General features: G+C 35.2%; 1 protein-coding gene across 3 annotated transcripts in view; it reads right to left on the bottom strand.

Moving 5' to 3' along the window:
* Positions 1-16,302, bottom strand: part of Pcdh15 (protocadherin related 15) — a 620,145-nt gene that overhangs the window by 446,667 nt on the left and 157,176 nt on the right. For all 3 annotated transcript variants that reach the window (XM_070020439.1, XM_070020440.1, XM_070020438.1), the window contains exon 2: positions 12,138-12,255. In XM_070020439.1, coding sequence (XP_069876540.1) covers positions 12,138-12,228 — 91 coding nt within the window. In that variant the 5' untranslated portion in view covers positions 12,229-12,255. The remainder of the gene's footprint in view (positions 1-12,137; positions 12,256-16,302) is intronic.

The raw sequence follows: 16,302 nt of genomic DNA, 5'->3' as shown, positions 1-16,302 counted from the left end.
TTTGGTGTGACAATACAATGACAAAGCAAGCAGGTGTGGATAGTGCAGATGGAGCTGAGGCTTGATCTCATCTGTACTCTTTATTACTTGCAGCACACTGGGAAAGTAACATAGCTTCTTAGTAGCTCTATAATTACTAATCTATAGAGAAATAATGCATAATTATTGCTAGATTCAGAAGGATTTCATCAAAAAAGTTCTTATGAAAATTAAATATTACTAATGTTTTTAGTTTTTGCAATCTTCATCACATAAGGAAATGTATAGGGAGAGCTTAATCAATTCTAAATGAACATTTTTGGTTATCAGTGTCTGCTGTTAAAAGTAAAACAAATAGTAACATAAGTCATGATTTCAGTTTAATGAACAGTTAGGAATGACATGTATGAAGTATTTAGGAATATAATTCAAGACTACACTAATATCATATATAAGTATATTTCAAATCTAAGCACTACAGAAGATTGAGAAGATGGACAGCAGGAAAGATGGAAACAGGATATTATGGAAGAGCTCCGGACACAAGAGAATGAAATGGGAGAAATAAGGGAGGTAAGAGAAGGTAAGAGAAACAGACATGCAAACATCAAAATTGGTGGGGACATGGGAGCAGAAGATGACAGAGAAGAAAGTCATGCAGAGTGAGTAAAAAGAGCCAATGCCAATAAGAAAAACAATGCTGGCTACCAATGGTTCACATTCTTAGCTACACAGAAAGTTGCAACCTGAGAATCAAGTTCAGGAGGCAGCCCAAGAAAGCAAATATATGTGAAACTAACCTCCAATTTACCAGCATAAAGCTGGAAGTGGAGGTGTGGCTCAAGTGGTGGAGTGATAGCTGTAGGGGGCAGAGTCAAGAAGAGCTACAAACCCAGAGTTTAAGTCCCAGTACTGTCACAAAAGAAAAGAAAGAAGGAAAGAAGGAAGGAAGGAAGGAAGGAAGGAAGGAAGGAAGGAGGAAGGAAGGAAGGAAGGAAGGAAGGAAGAAAGGAAGGAAGAAAGGAAGGAAGGGAGGGAGGGAGGAAGAGAGGGAGGGAGGGAGGGAGGGAGGGAGGGAGAAAGAAAAGCAAAAAACCAAGATCAATTAAATAATTTCAAGCAAGGGAAATTAGATATCAAGATATGAGTTAATGGAAAATAATACAATAATGACTACTAAATGATTAGTGCATATTGTGAGATCCCTGGAAATAATTCAGCTAGGTAAAGAGAGTACACATCACAATGGAGGAAGAAAGCTAGTATAACCTATTTTTTTATTTTGTTTTGTTTTAAAGTACTACTTTAAGAAACTAGGAAAGTAAATGGCTACTTTGTTAAGAAGAGCTGACACATGAAAGCTGAACCACTTGGGCAGCTAAGCTGCCATAGAAATCGAGCCTTTTAACCCAAGTGTACAATTCTTATTTGCAAGTCCATCAAGGGTATGAAGAAGCCATGGAACTAGGACTAGGACTCAGACAGAATGGCTGATAAAGGCACCAGCTTACAATAGAGTTTATCCATCTACGACATGAGGTTTATTCATTGCTTTTTGTGGAAGAGAGACAGAGGAACTGCCCAAGGTTTTTTTTTTTTACTAAAATAATACATAATTCTTTCTCACATTTCACTGCCAAGAGACAGTTACGCAGACCTGTTAACATCTAAATGTTCAAACAGTTCAGCTGAACAAATTGAATATTTGCCAATCACACTTTTTCTCACAAATGCAATGTAAAGATTTGGAGATTTTATCTAATTAATAAATTAATTAATTTGTTTCACAGATGCATTGAGAAAGACATATGAAGTAAAATATATATATATATATATATATATATATATTACATTCCACAACACAAACAGAATGTCTACTTATATAGTTCTATACTAGAGGAGTTTATATTCAGTGGAAATTTTTGACCAAAAAAATCTAGGATTAAACAGGTTTTGGAAAGGGAATTGATCTTTGGCAGAATAAAGAGCATTGTGCTGTCTTCTGTTAAATCAGGAGACATGCTTAGAAGTTCTCCTTTAGTGACCTTCTAATTCCAGATGTTTATTGGTCTTTTCATAATGTGTGTGTGTGTGTGTGTGTGTGTGTGTGTGTGTGTGTGTGTGTGTGTTTGTGGTACTTATTCTGCTTTCTTTCTTTTGTGCTCATTCTTAGTACTATTTTTTCATTTAAAAAATTATTGTGAAAATAACGTACAGAGGGGTTACAATTACATGGGCAAGGTAATGAGTGCATTTCTTATAAAGCATTGTTGCCTTCTCCTTTGTTTCCCCTTACCATCCCTTCCCACTTCCCTCCATAGTTGTAAAGTTAAGTTTTTGCCATAAAACCTTGTACATCTCATTGTTGCAGTGGGTCCACCTGTATCCATATTTAAATAATTTGTTTTTGCCCTTCCCCTCCACAAATTATACCAACATCAAATACAATGAAAACAGGGGTTATATCGTGGGGGAGGGACATACAACAGCACAATTATGTTTATGGCATTATTTACCATAGCTAAGCTATGGACCCAACCCAGATGCCCCTCAGTAGATGAATGGATCAAGAAAATGTGGTATATATACTCAATGGAATTCTATGCCTCTATCAGAAAGAATGACATTGCCCCATTTGTTAGGAAATGGAAAGACTTGGAAAAAAATTATATTAAGTGAAGTAAGCCAGACCCCCCAAAAAAAAAAGTTCCCATGGTTTTGCTTATTCTTAGTGCTATTTTTTACTCTCAGAAACATAGAGCCTTTTCTGCTTTTTTAAATTAAATTGCTATATAACGGTGTTGTCATTTAACGAAGCAGTTTATGATTATATTACATCTTGATCAGTGCTTCTGGATATTCCACATTGCTCTGCTTGACACAAGAGAAGAACACAGGCAAAGACACTTGCAGTAGTTTTCTTGTCAGTAAGAGTTTATGTCTGATTAAAGCCATGTACTTGTAACTTTGTCTTTTCAGGAGTTGAGTACCAAGACTCAGATATATCTAGGATCTACTTTTAACACATTTTATGAGTAGATTGTGTTCCCTAGAATTCATAAACTGAATCTTTAAAATAAAGTCAGACTATAACATTGTGATATTACCCTTGGAAAATGAGATGCTGAGAGTGGAATTCCATCTAATTTCAGGATGATCATGTAAAGAGACAAGAGGGCTGCCAACTGCAATGCTAGAGAGAAAACTCCAAGAAAAGCAAATCTACCACCACTTTGATCTTGGACAATTCCATCTTCTACATCTGTGTAGAAACAGACTTTCTCTTCTGTAAGCTATTATTTGTGACGTGTGATTATGGCACCCCAAGAAAAATGAAAGTTTTTTTCTTTTTCTTATATTTCTGATTAGCAAGTCATCTTCCTATTAGAGAAGTATCAAACAGCTTATCTGTGCTATCAACCCCCAAGGGGATTTTACATGTTATTTATGATAAATTTGTCATTATTATTCCTATTATTCCTAGTAACAATAACATACACAAGCTGTTATATACTTGTATATACATTACAGATATTTGTACATAAAATTATATGTATAAATTTTTCTTCTGATGTGCCTTCAAATGACATAAATCCTGTGCTCCTTTGCTATCTATACTTGAACTCTTAATAATTCAATGAGAAAAGTAGCATCATTTTATAACTCCATTCCAAATACTTCTGGAGATCTTCTATGTCTATTCACCCTAAACACACACATATCTCATGTATAATATAAATGCCATATTTATTATAATTATGTTGAAATGCAAGGACTGGTTTATTTCTATATTCTTTATATTTTCCTGGAGTTTAGATTTGATCTTCACTAAATAAATGTTCTAAAGAGAGTTGTCAGGAATGCAGACAAGAGAAAAGTGATGGAATTATTAGTGAATCCATAGAGATAGGGAAGTCAGAGGGAATAGGGAAGTCAGGGAATAGGAAAAATGATAAAGGAGACTATCTTGTTAATTGCAGATCTAAAGTATGTATTATAAAAGATGTCCCCTTGTGTAAATGCCAATGATGATAAAACAATGTTTATATTACAGTATGGGAAGAAAAACAGGAAGAATATTGATGAAAAGCACTGTCTGTTATACACACACCCTAAAAGACTAGTGCCAGAACCTTTGAGAGAAATAATGTAGCAGGAAAGTGAGATCAATAATGTCATTACCAAAATGCTAGAAAATGATAGGACTTTCCATGGAAGTATTCAATCAGGGCCTTAAAGAGTGCACTTTCAAGGGAGTTGTGAGAAAAACCAAATTGCAGGGCTTAAGGGAATTGATGGAGAAATGTTTCTAATAGATATAGAGACACTACAGCAAAAGAAAACTCAAAAAAGTCTATTAAGTGTTGTATGTGCCACTGATAACGAGTCAAGGAAGATTACAATTGTATATTTAATTTTAATTTCTATTAAGAATACTTAAGTGAGATTTTTTGTGTTCATATATCAGGATGTGATGTGTTTCAATACTCTCAAGATTTTCACATTGTTAGAGCTACCAAAGGAAACACTTTTTCAGTATATTGATTATTTTTAAATTTTATCTGCATTTCTTGAACCTCAAGTTAAAGTGTTTCCTTCTATTGCCTGATTGAATGGGGCAAAATAAAATATCTGACAGGTATACAATTCTAAGTTTATCTAGGAAATAACCAATTTAGAGGTGTGTGTGTGAGAGAGTGTCCTGAAAAGAAAAATAATAAAATAAGATAAAATATTGCATTTTTAATGGAGAAAGATGTTCTGCATTAAAATTGGAAGGAGGTAGCATGAAGTATAAGGATAATTTCTTGTTGAACTCATTGCCTTGTGCTTGCTAGGAAGGGACACTTTATACCTGAGCCATGCCTACAGTAATTTTGGGTCCTATTTTTTCAGGTAGGGCCTTAAATTTTCTCCAAAGCCTGGCTTCAGACCATAATCCTCTAACCTATGCAGTCTTTTATGTAACAGTGCTTACAAGCCTGTATAAACAGTTTGTTAATTGAAATCGAATCCTGATAAGTTTTTTTTTTCCAGGACTACCCTTAAACTTCAGTTCTCCCTCTGTCTATGTCCAAAGGAGCTGGGATTATAGGTATGAAATACCAAGCCTAGTAATTTCAAAAGTATTTCAGAGATGAACAAGAGGAAACAGTGAGTGTTCTACTAACCAGAGTCCCCTGAAATAAACATATTGCTGTCACAGAGCCCTGTGTGATCATGCAGAATGGTCTAGAGCTATGACTTGGTAGTATCATCTCCCAGCTTCTACAGGAAGAGTTTCTTTACTTGAGTATCTTGCTCAAAATGTATTAGAATTATGGCTCATTCTGTAGCTAGATTTTCCTCAGAATTCCATCATCTGCATTGCATATCTGTCTCTTCCACTGTGTAAAACAGTTTCCAGACATATATGCTTTGGCATCACACCTTAGGACATGGCAATGTTCTGTATTGATGGGCATGTTAGTGAACTTCAATTGATTACCTAACAGCAAGTATGAAAATGAACCTGGCAATCTTCCACAAAGCTGATTGATGTGAGGATTCACACAAAGCAATAAACACCATGAAAATGATACAATTACAGACACTTTCAAGAATAGTGTAGACACTAACAAGTTTGTTTTCAATGTGTCTGATCAATTTTGGCTCAAACAAAGAAGATAACCAGAAGGGCAGAGTAAAGAAGCATACATATTTCTTCATAACTAAAAAGAAATAACAAAAGTAAATCTAAAAGTTTTAGTGAATATTGGCCATATGACAAATGGTGTGCCTAGCAGCTACATAAACCTGAGTCTCAGAAGCTTATTATTATTTATATTAAAAAATGGACCTTCGATGTGTTTTGGATCTCTCAGTATATAAACAGAAACCTTCAGAGGGTTATTCAGTCTTTTTAAGACAGAGATTCCATTCAAATTGTCATACAAACTAGTGTTATAACTGCTCATAGGCAACATAGAAGATTTTCAGTTTTGTTTGAGTAAACAGGGAAAGTCTCCTGCCTTAAAATGTATGTCAAACCAAGCATCTGTGGTTCATGCCTGCAATCCTAGTTACTCAAAAGGCTGAGATCTGAGGATCTTTGTTCAAGCCAGCCTGGGCAGGAAAGTCCATGACACTCTTTTTTTTAATTTTTATTTAATTTTTATTGTGAAAATACTATACAGAGGGGTTACAATTACATGGACAAGATAATGAGTACATTTCTTATCAAGCATTGTAGCCTCCTCTGTTTCACCTTCCAATCCCTTCCTATACTCCCTCCCCAATCCTCCTCAACCCCCCTCCCACCAAAGTTGTAAAGTTCGTTTTCAACATAACGACTTGTACTTCTCATTGTTGCAACTGGTCCACCTGTATCCTTATTTAAACGACTTGTTTTTCCCCTTCCCCTCCACAAATTATACCAACATCAAATACAGTGAAAGCAGGCGTTATACTGTGGGGGAGGGACATACAGAACAACAAAGAATTAATCTATAAATGCGTTAGAAACAATCGCATGAAAGAAAAAAAACATTTGAATACATATCTTAGGGTTCATTTCACTAACATCACCTTATCTGACCTTTCCTGATATACTTGGAACTCAAAAAATTAAATCCCCCAACAACAAATCCTCGAAGAAACAACTGCCCAATAAATAAGTGGGTTAAAGACTTAAAGAGAAACTTCTCTGAAAAGGAAAGAAGATTGGCCAATAGACACATTAAGAAATGCTCAACCTCCCTAGCCAGAAAAGAAATGCAAATCAAAACAACATTGAGATCCACCTCACCCCAGTTAGAATGGCAAAAAGCAAGAACTCTAATAACAACAGATGCTGGAGGGGATGTGGACAGAAGGGAACCTTACTTCATTGTTGGTGGGAATGTAAACTTATTCAACCACTTTGGAAAGTAGTATGGAGGTTCCTCAAAAGACTCCACATAGAACTCCCTTATGACCCAGCAATCTCACTTTTGGGCATTAACCCAAATGTTTACAAAAAAAACCACACAAGCTACCAGCACAACTATGTTTATTGCAGCATTATTTACTATAGCTAAGATATGGAACCAACCCAGATGCCCCTCAGTAGATGAATGGATCAATAAAATGTGGTTTATATACACATTGGAATTCTATTCCTCCATCAGAAAGAATGGCATTGCCCCATTTGTTAGGACATGGAAAGGCTTGGAAAAAATTATATTAAGTGAAGTAAGCCAGGCCCAAAGAAACATAGGTCCCATGATTTCCCTTATTTGTAATATCCATGACACATTTATCACCAATTAACCACCAGAAAGCCAAAGTGATGCTGTGGCTCAGTAGCTGAAGAGCTCAAAGACAGCACCCAGGCCCAGAGTTCAAGACCCACAACCGACCAAACAAAACCCAAAAAACACGTCAGTAATTCCCTCTGTCTCCCCTCTCCCTCTCCCTCTCCCTCTCTTTCCTTCTTGCTCTATCTTTCCTTCTTTCTCTCCTTTTCCGCCCTCTTTTCTTCCCTTCCGCTCAAATTCACATACATTATACGTGTACACTCATACCCTCACCAGAACATAGATATTTTTAATCTTCTAACACACATTGGTTTAAGTATTCTAGTAATGTAACATTGCCTAAGCAGTTTTACCTGATTTAGACAGTAATATATATTCAAAATTTAAATTTAATGAAAATAGATAAAATAATTAAAAATGAAAACCCCCTATTATTCACATATCATCTTTCTTTCATTTCTCTCCTGTCTTCATATTATTTAATCAACACACAAAATCATAACAAAAGTAGCAAAAATAATCTTATTATCACAACAAACTGTAAAAAAGTTAAATTCTGAGCCCAACTTAGCTTATCTCACTATGAAAATTTATATTCAAACAAGGACTTTGTGTGTTAAGTAGGTTGTGTGACAACAATGTAACATATGTAAGAGTTAGCATAATCCTGATTCCTTATCTCCAAGGATACCTCCTGTCTAGGCCCTCACACTGGATTGGAGATCTGGGCACACACGGGAAATGCAACAGAGATGAAAAAGAAACTGAAATATCAGTTCTAATTTTTGGGAAAAGGAAAAAAATAATACAATATAAACTACACCTCCATGAGGTTCTCTAATTTCCTATTTTTTTCCTCAGTAAGTTAAACTGTGATGCTTTAATTTAATGCAAGAGTATCTATATCAATGATATTGTGAACACTTGCTTAGATGGATCATTTTGAATCAAATGACACAACCATGCAGGAGAGGTCATCAATGCATTTTATTAGTGCAACTAACAACATTTTATATGCCTGGATAACAGTAGATTATTCTATTTTAGAATGAAACATTTTTTAATAAAAGTGCATTTTCATCCCAATTCATATATACCTAAGTAATAAAATGCTTACTAAACTATAAAAGATCCTTCTGATTTAAAATCTACAAGGTACCATGTTTTTTGTTTGTTTGTTTGTTTGTTTCATTTTGACCTGCCAGTTGGAGCTGGACAGGATGAATTAATAAGCACACATGTTCTTTTTTGTTTTTTGAAATGTGTTTATATTTTATTTAATTATTTTTATTATGAAAACACTGGACAGAGGAGTTACAACAACCTCCCTAGCCAGATATGCAAATCAAAACAACATTGAGATTCCACCTCACCTCACCTCAGTTAGAATGGATATAATCAAGAACTCTAATAACAACTGATGCTGGAGGGGATACGGACAGAAGGGAACCTTACTGCATTGTTGGTGGGAGTGCAAACTTACTTGTTCAACCATTTAGGAAAGTAGTATGGAGATTTCTTAAAAGACTCCACATAGAGCTCTCCTATGACCCACCAATTCCACTTTTTGGCATTGAATGATCACAAACAAGACCATAGTAAAGCTACCAGCACAACTGTGTTTATTGCAGCATTATTTACCAGAGCTAAGATATGGAACAATGTTTCTTTTTTTTTAATTGTGAAAATACCATACAGAGGGGTTACAATTACATGGGCAAGGTAATGAGTATATTTCTTATCAAGCATTGTTGCCTCCTCCTTTGTTTCCCCTTCCCATCCCTTCCCCTCCTTTCCCTTCCCCCCCCCCAACCCACGCCAAAGTTGTAAAGTTCGTTTTTTGACATAACATGTTGTACATCTCATTATTGCAATGGGTCCACCTTTATCTCTATTTAAACAATTTGTTTTTTCCCTTCCCTTCCACAAAGTATACCGACATGAAATACTGTGAAAACAGGGGTTATACCGTGGGGGAAGGATATACAAAGTAACAAAGAAATCATCTTATAAATATGTTAGAAACAATTGCAAGAAAGAAAAAACATTTGAATCTTTATCTTGGGGTTCATTTCGCCTAACATCAACTTATCTGACCGTTTCTGCTTGTCTCAGACATATACTACTTATTGCAAATAAGAGAAAGCATGGGACCTATGTTTCCTTCGGCCTGGCTTACTTCACTTGATATAATTTTTCCAAGTCTTTCTAGTTCCTAACAAATGGGGAAATGTCATTGTTTCTGATGGAGGCATAGAATTCCATTGTGTATATATACCACATTTTCTTGTTCCATTCATCTACTGAGGGGCATCTGGGTTGGTTCCATATCTTAGCTATGGTAAATAATGCTGCAATAAGCATAGTTGTGCTGGTAGCTTTAGTATGGTCTTGTTTGTGATCATTTGGGTAAATGCCCAAAAGTAGAGTGGTGCTGTGGCTCAAGTAGCAGAGAGCTAAACTTGAGCTTAGGAGCTCAGGGACAGGGCTTAGGCCCAGAGTTCAAGCCCCATGACCGACAAACAAGAAATGGTGGGGCAGGGGGAGGGCACATAAGTAAATGCTCTGAAGAAGGGGCAGACAAAATAGGATGCATTATGATTTTGAAGGTCCTCTGGAGATCATAAATGTGGTCAGAATAATGAAATTCATATACAGCCAAGCAATCTTTGTAAACAAATACACAAAGCGTAATTTATCTACACATTCCAATATCTACAGTTTTTTCGAAGAATTAACTCTTGAAGTAATGACTAAGAGTCTATAATCTAGCCAGCCAAGTGTACCACTTAATGGGTAAGCTCTATCATATATTATTAGTGGGCTATATATAATTTAACTGTGCTTCAAGAAGTATGTGCTTTGCTACCCGTGGTTCCTACACATAATCTGAGCTACTCAGAAGGGTGAAACCTGGAGGATTATAGTTGGAATACAGCCCAATCAGAAAAGTTTGGGAAACTCTCTATCAAATTAACCAGCAAAGCACTAGACAGGAGGCATGGCACTAATGGTCATGTATTAATGAGAAGCAAGAAAGCTGAGTGAGGGTGAGAGGCCCTGAGTTCAATCTTAAGGAGTGGCATATGCACACGTTAAAAGAAATCAACCTCATGAGGACCAGCAGTGACCTGATGGTGTTACACTGGACACATAGGAGTAGAATTATAACAGATTCTTAACTTGGAAACAGTGGCACAAGCCTGTAATCCTAGCTACATAGGTGTCTGAGATCTGAGGATTATGGTTCAAAGCTGGCCAGGGCAAGAACGTCTCAGTTTCTTATCTCCATTTATCTAACAAAATCTAAAAGTGGGGCTGTTACTCAAGTGGTAGGGTACCAACCTTGAGCAAAATGTTAACTAACAGAGCTCAGGTCCTAAAATCAAGCCCCAATACAGCAGAAGAAAAGAAGAGTTTCAATAAGTTTATGAAGGAATCCAATCTATGGCTAGCCATGTTAAGCTAGGAGTGACTAGTAGTGATTTCTCTGATAATTTAAATTATATTGCTAAACTACATGGTTTCTGAATGTCTACTGTTAGGAATGACAGAGTGAAAGCATGTCTGTACAATGTGAATGGCAAATAGGAAAAATGTAGCCTATTTCATGAAATAACTAAAAAAATGCAATGATTTGTGATCTACATCCACAGTGCACCTTAAATGCATTCCTTTCACATGAAGTTATACTTTTAAAAAACTTTCGTACATTTTGGCTACAAAAAAATAATTTGTCATTATTTTTTAAAATTCATTTTTAGTCGGGGTATTCACAATCTCCACTAAAAGAGAAATATGTGAACATTAAATTTGGCTGTAGTTGAAGTAAACCATGTACTAATTAGCAGTACTCTAGGGACAAAGCTGCTGATTTTCTGAAAATAGTATTATGAATTATTGTGAAGTCCCCAAAGACATTTATATGAGAAACGTTTCAAGAATAAAACATATCTTAATATGTGCATAGTTGGACACAGTTTGCATAAAATCAAAGTAACCCATCTACCTTCAGATCTATCAGTTTACTTAGGTAAAGTGCTAAAGAAATCTGCATGATTTGCTATCACTAGTATGGTAGAGTAACAAAGCAAAAGGAGCAAAGGCATAGATACCTGTCAGTGTTCCTGAAATTCTGAACAAATGCTGACTAAAACAATGAAGATTAAGGGGAGAAAAATGAAAATTTTGAATTCACAACCTTTAGGGAAGGTCATGTATATTTATACCACCACATAACACACATAACTCTCACTACATAGCATTCAAATGATTTAAAGACAGTTCTTTCCAATACTGACATATCCAACACAGACATTTTTGGGTAACTATAGACAATATATATGTTAAATATCCATAGACAGATGAATTTATCTTTTGCACCTAATTATTAAGCTATGAATTAAGAAGAAATTAATTGTATTTTTAAATATTTAATCTTTCAAAATGAAACCGTAAGGTACAAAAATACAATGCTCATGCAAATGGTTAACTCTGAAACTACTTTTGAATTCTTTTGTTAACCTAAGAAATCTTATCTTATAAGATAGAGGTTATTTGTTTGGTATTTTTTGAAACTTTTGGTCATATTCTGCACTATTACACAGGACATAATATTTTTCTCAACAAGGAAAAAAAATCTGTTTAGTAAGTATACAACACATTAGCTTTTCTATCATAATACAACTTATATTAAGTGTCCGAGTCCATCTGATGCCACTTTGTAAGTCTATATTAGCTCAGTTAAATTATTGCCCAGAAACACTAATGGTTAAATGTGAAGGACAAATTAATATTATTTATTTCTGTATAGGCTTTTACTTTCAACTGAATAATAGAAATGTTGTCCAACTCTAAAAATCAGACTAAAATCCACCTTACCGTCATCATACTGGCCCACGCAGATCACAAAGAGAGAGCCAAGGATGATCCCTGATGCTAACCATTTCCAGAGATAAAACTGTTGACGCATCTTCTGTCAAATCCACTTGGGGGTAATCTGAAATAACAAGATGCAGAAAGAAACATTTGACATGCTCATTAATCTGTGATCGGCAAACAAAACTGTCACCAGACAGAACAGCCTTAATGACTTCACAGTTAATTACCTGTGCCACACTGTCCATTTACAAAGAACACACTGGTGTAATGCACTGTAACCCTCTAGTGACATGCATTTGCAAACAGGTAATCTCTAAGGAAAAACACCTTTTCTGTTTGATTAATTTATAATCAAGTAGGTTGAGAAGTTAGCCTACCAATGATATTAGGAGCCCCATCCTCTTTAAAACTGAAAACAAATGGATGAATCAAACATTAATCACCAGAAGTTACTAAAACTGTGTTGTTTAGAACATCACTCAACTAGAATGTATAAACTGCTTTATAGCAAATTAGGATGGTAAATCAGTTATTAGTATCTCACATGACACTTATTGAAAAATTATAAGCGAGTGCTCTACCATTTGAGCTACAGTGCCACTTCCAGTTTTCTGGTGATTAATTGGAGATAAGAGTCTCCTTGCTGGGGCTGGCTTTGAACCATGATCCTCAGGTCTCAGTCTTCTAAGTAGTGAGGATTACAGGCATGAGCCACCAGCGCCCAGCTAAAGCCTTTTTTTTTTTTCAAATCTTTTTTCACTTATTTGTCATTTGAAGCATTTGGGATAATCCCCTCTTAATTCCTTTGTTTTATTTTGCAAGTATTAAAAAAAAAGAATAACTGAGGTACCTAGCCAGGGAGTTCACTAGTCTTTCTAAGGGAATATGCTCAATTTCTTGTAGGTAAAGAAAACTATTCGCCCAGAATGGCACAAAATACCCCTGATTATAATCCATGATAGGACAGAGATCCAGACTCTGTTTCTCTGATTCACAGGTTCCAGCTCAAATGCCTCCAGAGGACAGCAAACAAAGGAAAAACCATGAATCAGTCCATGGGGACAATAGGTAGAGGCTGTAATGAACTCTAGAGGGCATGGTTTGATTAGAGACCAGCTGGTGTCCATGGCTGTCACTGGTTGTCTTGTGGGAACACAAAGGTTGCCAGGTCCACAGATTTTCCAGGAGAAAGCAGGCATCCAAATTTCCATGTGATTGCTCAGTGTTTCAATGACAGTGCAATCCTCTTTCAAACACTAAATGCCTTTGGCAGGTCATAATAGTATCTGAAGTTCTTCAGTTCCTATTCCTGCCTAGGATTCTCTCCAAGACTAGACTAGGTTCGACAGAGGACACAAGGGAACTGTTTTAACTCTTTTTTTAAACTTTATTGTATTTCATTCATAGGCATTTTATTTATAATAACAAAGCATATCGAAGTCCCTATAATTTTTAGGTATTCATATTGAACATGCGAGCATAAATGTATTTACTTATTGGATGCACAAGTCTTGAATTTCACAGATCACTACATTAGATGTCTATTAAACATTATTTATATGGAATTTATTCCTTATTTCTTCTCTAAGAGGAGAAAGACACTTTCACTGACCTGGCTCACCAATGATTTCTTTTCATAATTATAATGTGTAGTTCCTGATTTTTTTGAGTTCTGGGTACAATGAACCCAATGAGAAGTCAGTCATGAGATGTCAAGAGAATACTCTTCATGTTTTACTATAGTGAAAAAGAAAACAAATTTGATCAGTGACGGTGGTTGTATAGCGCAATGGATAAGGATAAAGCATCTTTAAAAATATATGTTCTTGACCAGGCACCAGAGGCTCACACCTGTAATCCTATGTACTCAGGAAGCTGCGATCTGAGGATCACCCTTCAAAGCCAGCCTGGTCAGGAAAGTCCATAAGACTCTTATCTCCAATAAACTACTCAGAAAAAGCTGGAAGTGGAGCTGTGGCTCAAGTGGTAGAGCACTAGCCTTGAGCACAAGGAGGCTCAAGGACAGCTCGCAGGCTCAGAGTTCAAGCCTCAGGACCAGAAAAAAGTATATACATACATATATACATACATATCAAAAAGAATATATGCATATGTGTGTATATACATACATATGTATATATTTTAATGTTTTTATTTTATTGTCAAGGTGATATATAGAGGGGTAACAGTCACATAAGTAACTGTTATATATATTCTTATATATCTTATGAATGTTCTTATAGAATCTTACAGTTGCTAGTTGTAAGACAAAAAAATTAGTAGCATCTATATCTCACTACCACTACAATTAAATAGCAATATAATATAATATCTAGCCTCCAAGACTGTTATAAAAATTAAATCAATTGAACAGAAATGGATGCTTAGAATAGTACTTCAAATAAAATGAATACCCCAAAATACTTTCTATGATTCTTTTTGACCCAGTAAATAGTTGTTAGGCTCTTCTAAGTACTTTATCCATACAATTCTTTGATCTGTCCTTAGAAATGCCTGTAAGGTATTTGTTTGTATATGATTCTAAGGATCTTCATGGAAATAACACCACAAATCTTCAGCATCTTAAGTTAGTATTGTATTTGAATACTTGATTTGTTTTTAACCATAACACAGTCCAACTTTTGCAAAAGACATACTGCAATAAGTCATTCATTTTTACCTTTCCCTTAAATTAAGCACAATAACTTTTACTTTGTGTTTAGGGGCACTGTTTATTTCATTTGAGGGCATATTTTCACAAAATTAAAAAGCAGGAAACCACAGACCAAACAATGATTCCAACACAACTGAGATAGTAGAGAACTTTAACAATGAGAGTTTTACATCTATTAGCTGCATACTGTGATATGCATAGTGAATTTTCATTTTTACACCTCATGTTGCAAAGTGAGTTAGGTGGCTTACTGAGTTACCATCCTCATTCTGTGGAAGAAGAACCCAGCTGACATGAAAAGAGGCATGAATCAAAAATAAGCCACAGGTTATTATTTAAGTCATTAAAGTAACAGACAGTTTTATCCCTCCAGAAAACTCCCTCTTGGGTCCTGTTTATTTTTATTTCAGGATCATTTATATTTTGGGGAAAAATGTTTATTTTTATTTCTTTTAAGAATGGCTACAGGAAGTGGCGCTGTAGCTCAAGTGGTAGAGCGCTCGCCTTGAGCTGATGAGCTGAGGGACAGTGCCCAGGCCCAGAGTTCAAGCCCCACGACCGACAAAAAAAAAAAAAAAAACAAGAATGGCTACAGTACTGTCTGTATACATCTTCTGCAGGAAAAAGATATCTCTGGGGAATAGTTTATACATGTTTGTGTATGTATCATAAGACATATAATTACACATATACATCTTAAGTGTTTTATTCATATCTACTTTAGTTCCAAAGTAATTTTAATCACCTGCGAGGCCTTTATAGCAATTAAAAGAAAGCTACAAGTCATGATATGAATCTGATATCCAAATGCATTAAGAAAACCTGCTTTTACTAAATGATATACTAAAATGTTTCCTTTCATAAACAGACTGACTGTGATTGTCCAATCAAAAGACTAGAATACCACTATAGTTATACACTCATTTGGCCCATCAGTTGACGATTTAACTTGAACTAGCATATTACCCATCAATAAGTTGAAAAAAATTATGTGGGAGATGTAACCTAATATCATTCTAAATGACTATAGAAAAGTGAAAACTATTTAAAATACCTCTATCCTATTTGGAAAACCCACATGAAACTCTGTCCCTGTTTTCTAAATGAAAAATTTCCTATCTCATCCCCATGATCAATAATATAACACTCTATTAAGCTACAGCCTATTTAGAACTAAAAAAATATAGTGGCATACAAACTAATTTGTATTTGCTTCTTAGATGGTAACAGCTTAATTGGCATATCCAAAAATGTGATATAGTCAACAGATAATATTTTGCAATGATTACCTGCTAATTGCATTAGAATAGTGTAAAAAATTGGGAAATGTTAGCTTACACTATTATGTTTATAATTTTACACATAAAAGTTCTGAATTTCATGTTTAACTGATATTTTCCTTAGGCTTCAAATATTTTATGACAATTTTTATTTTATAACAATGTAATATTCTGACTGATTTCTCTATTGTGTTTTCCTTAGTAAATAAAG

Source organism: Dipodomys merriami, unplaced genomic scaffold, assembly GCF_024711535.1.
Source record: "Dipodomys merriami isolate MVZ:Mamm:240054 unplaced genomic scaffold, mDipMer1.0.p SCAF_14, whole genome shotgun sequence".
In the NCBI taxonomy this organism is placed as follows: Eukaryota; Metazoa; Chordata; class Mammalia; order Rodentia; family Heteromyidae; genus Dipodomys; species Dipodomys merriami.
Note: the sequence above shows the minus strand (reverse complement) of the source record. Positions and strands in the feature narration are given on the sequence as shown.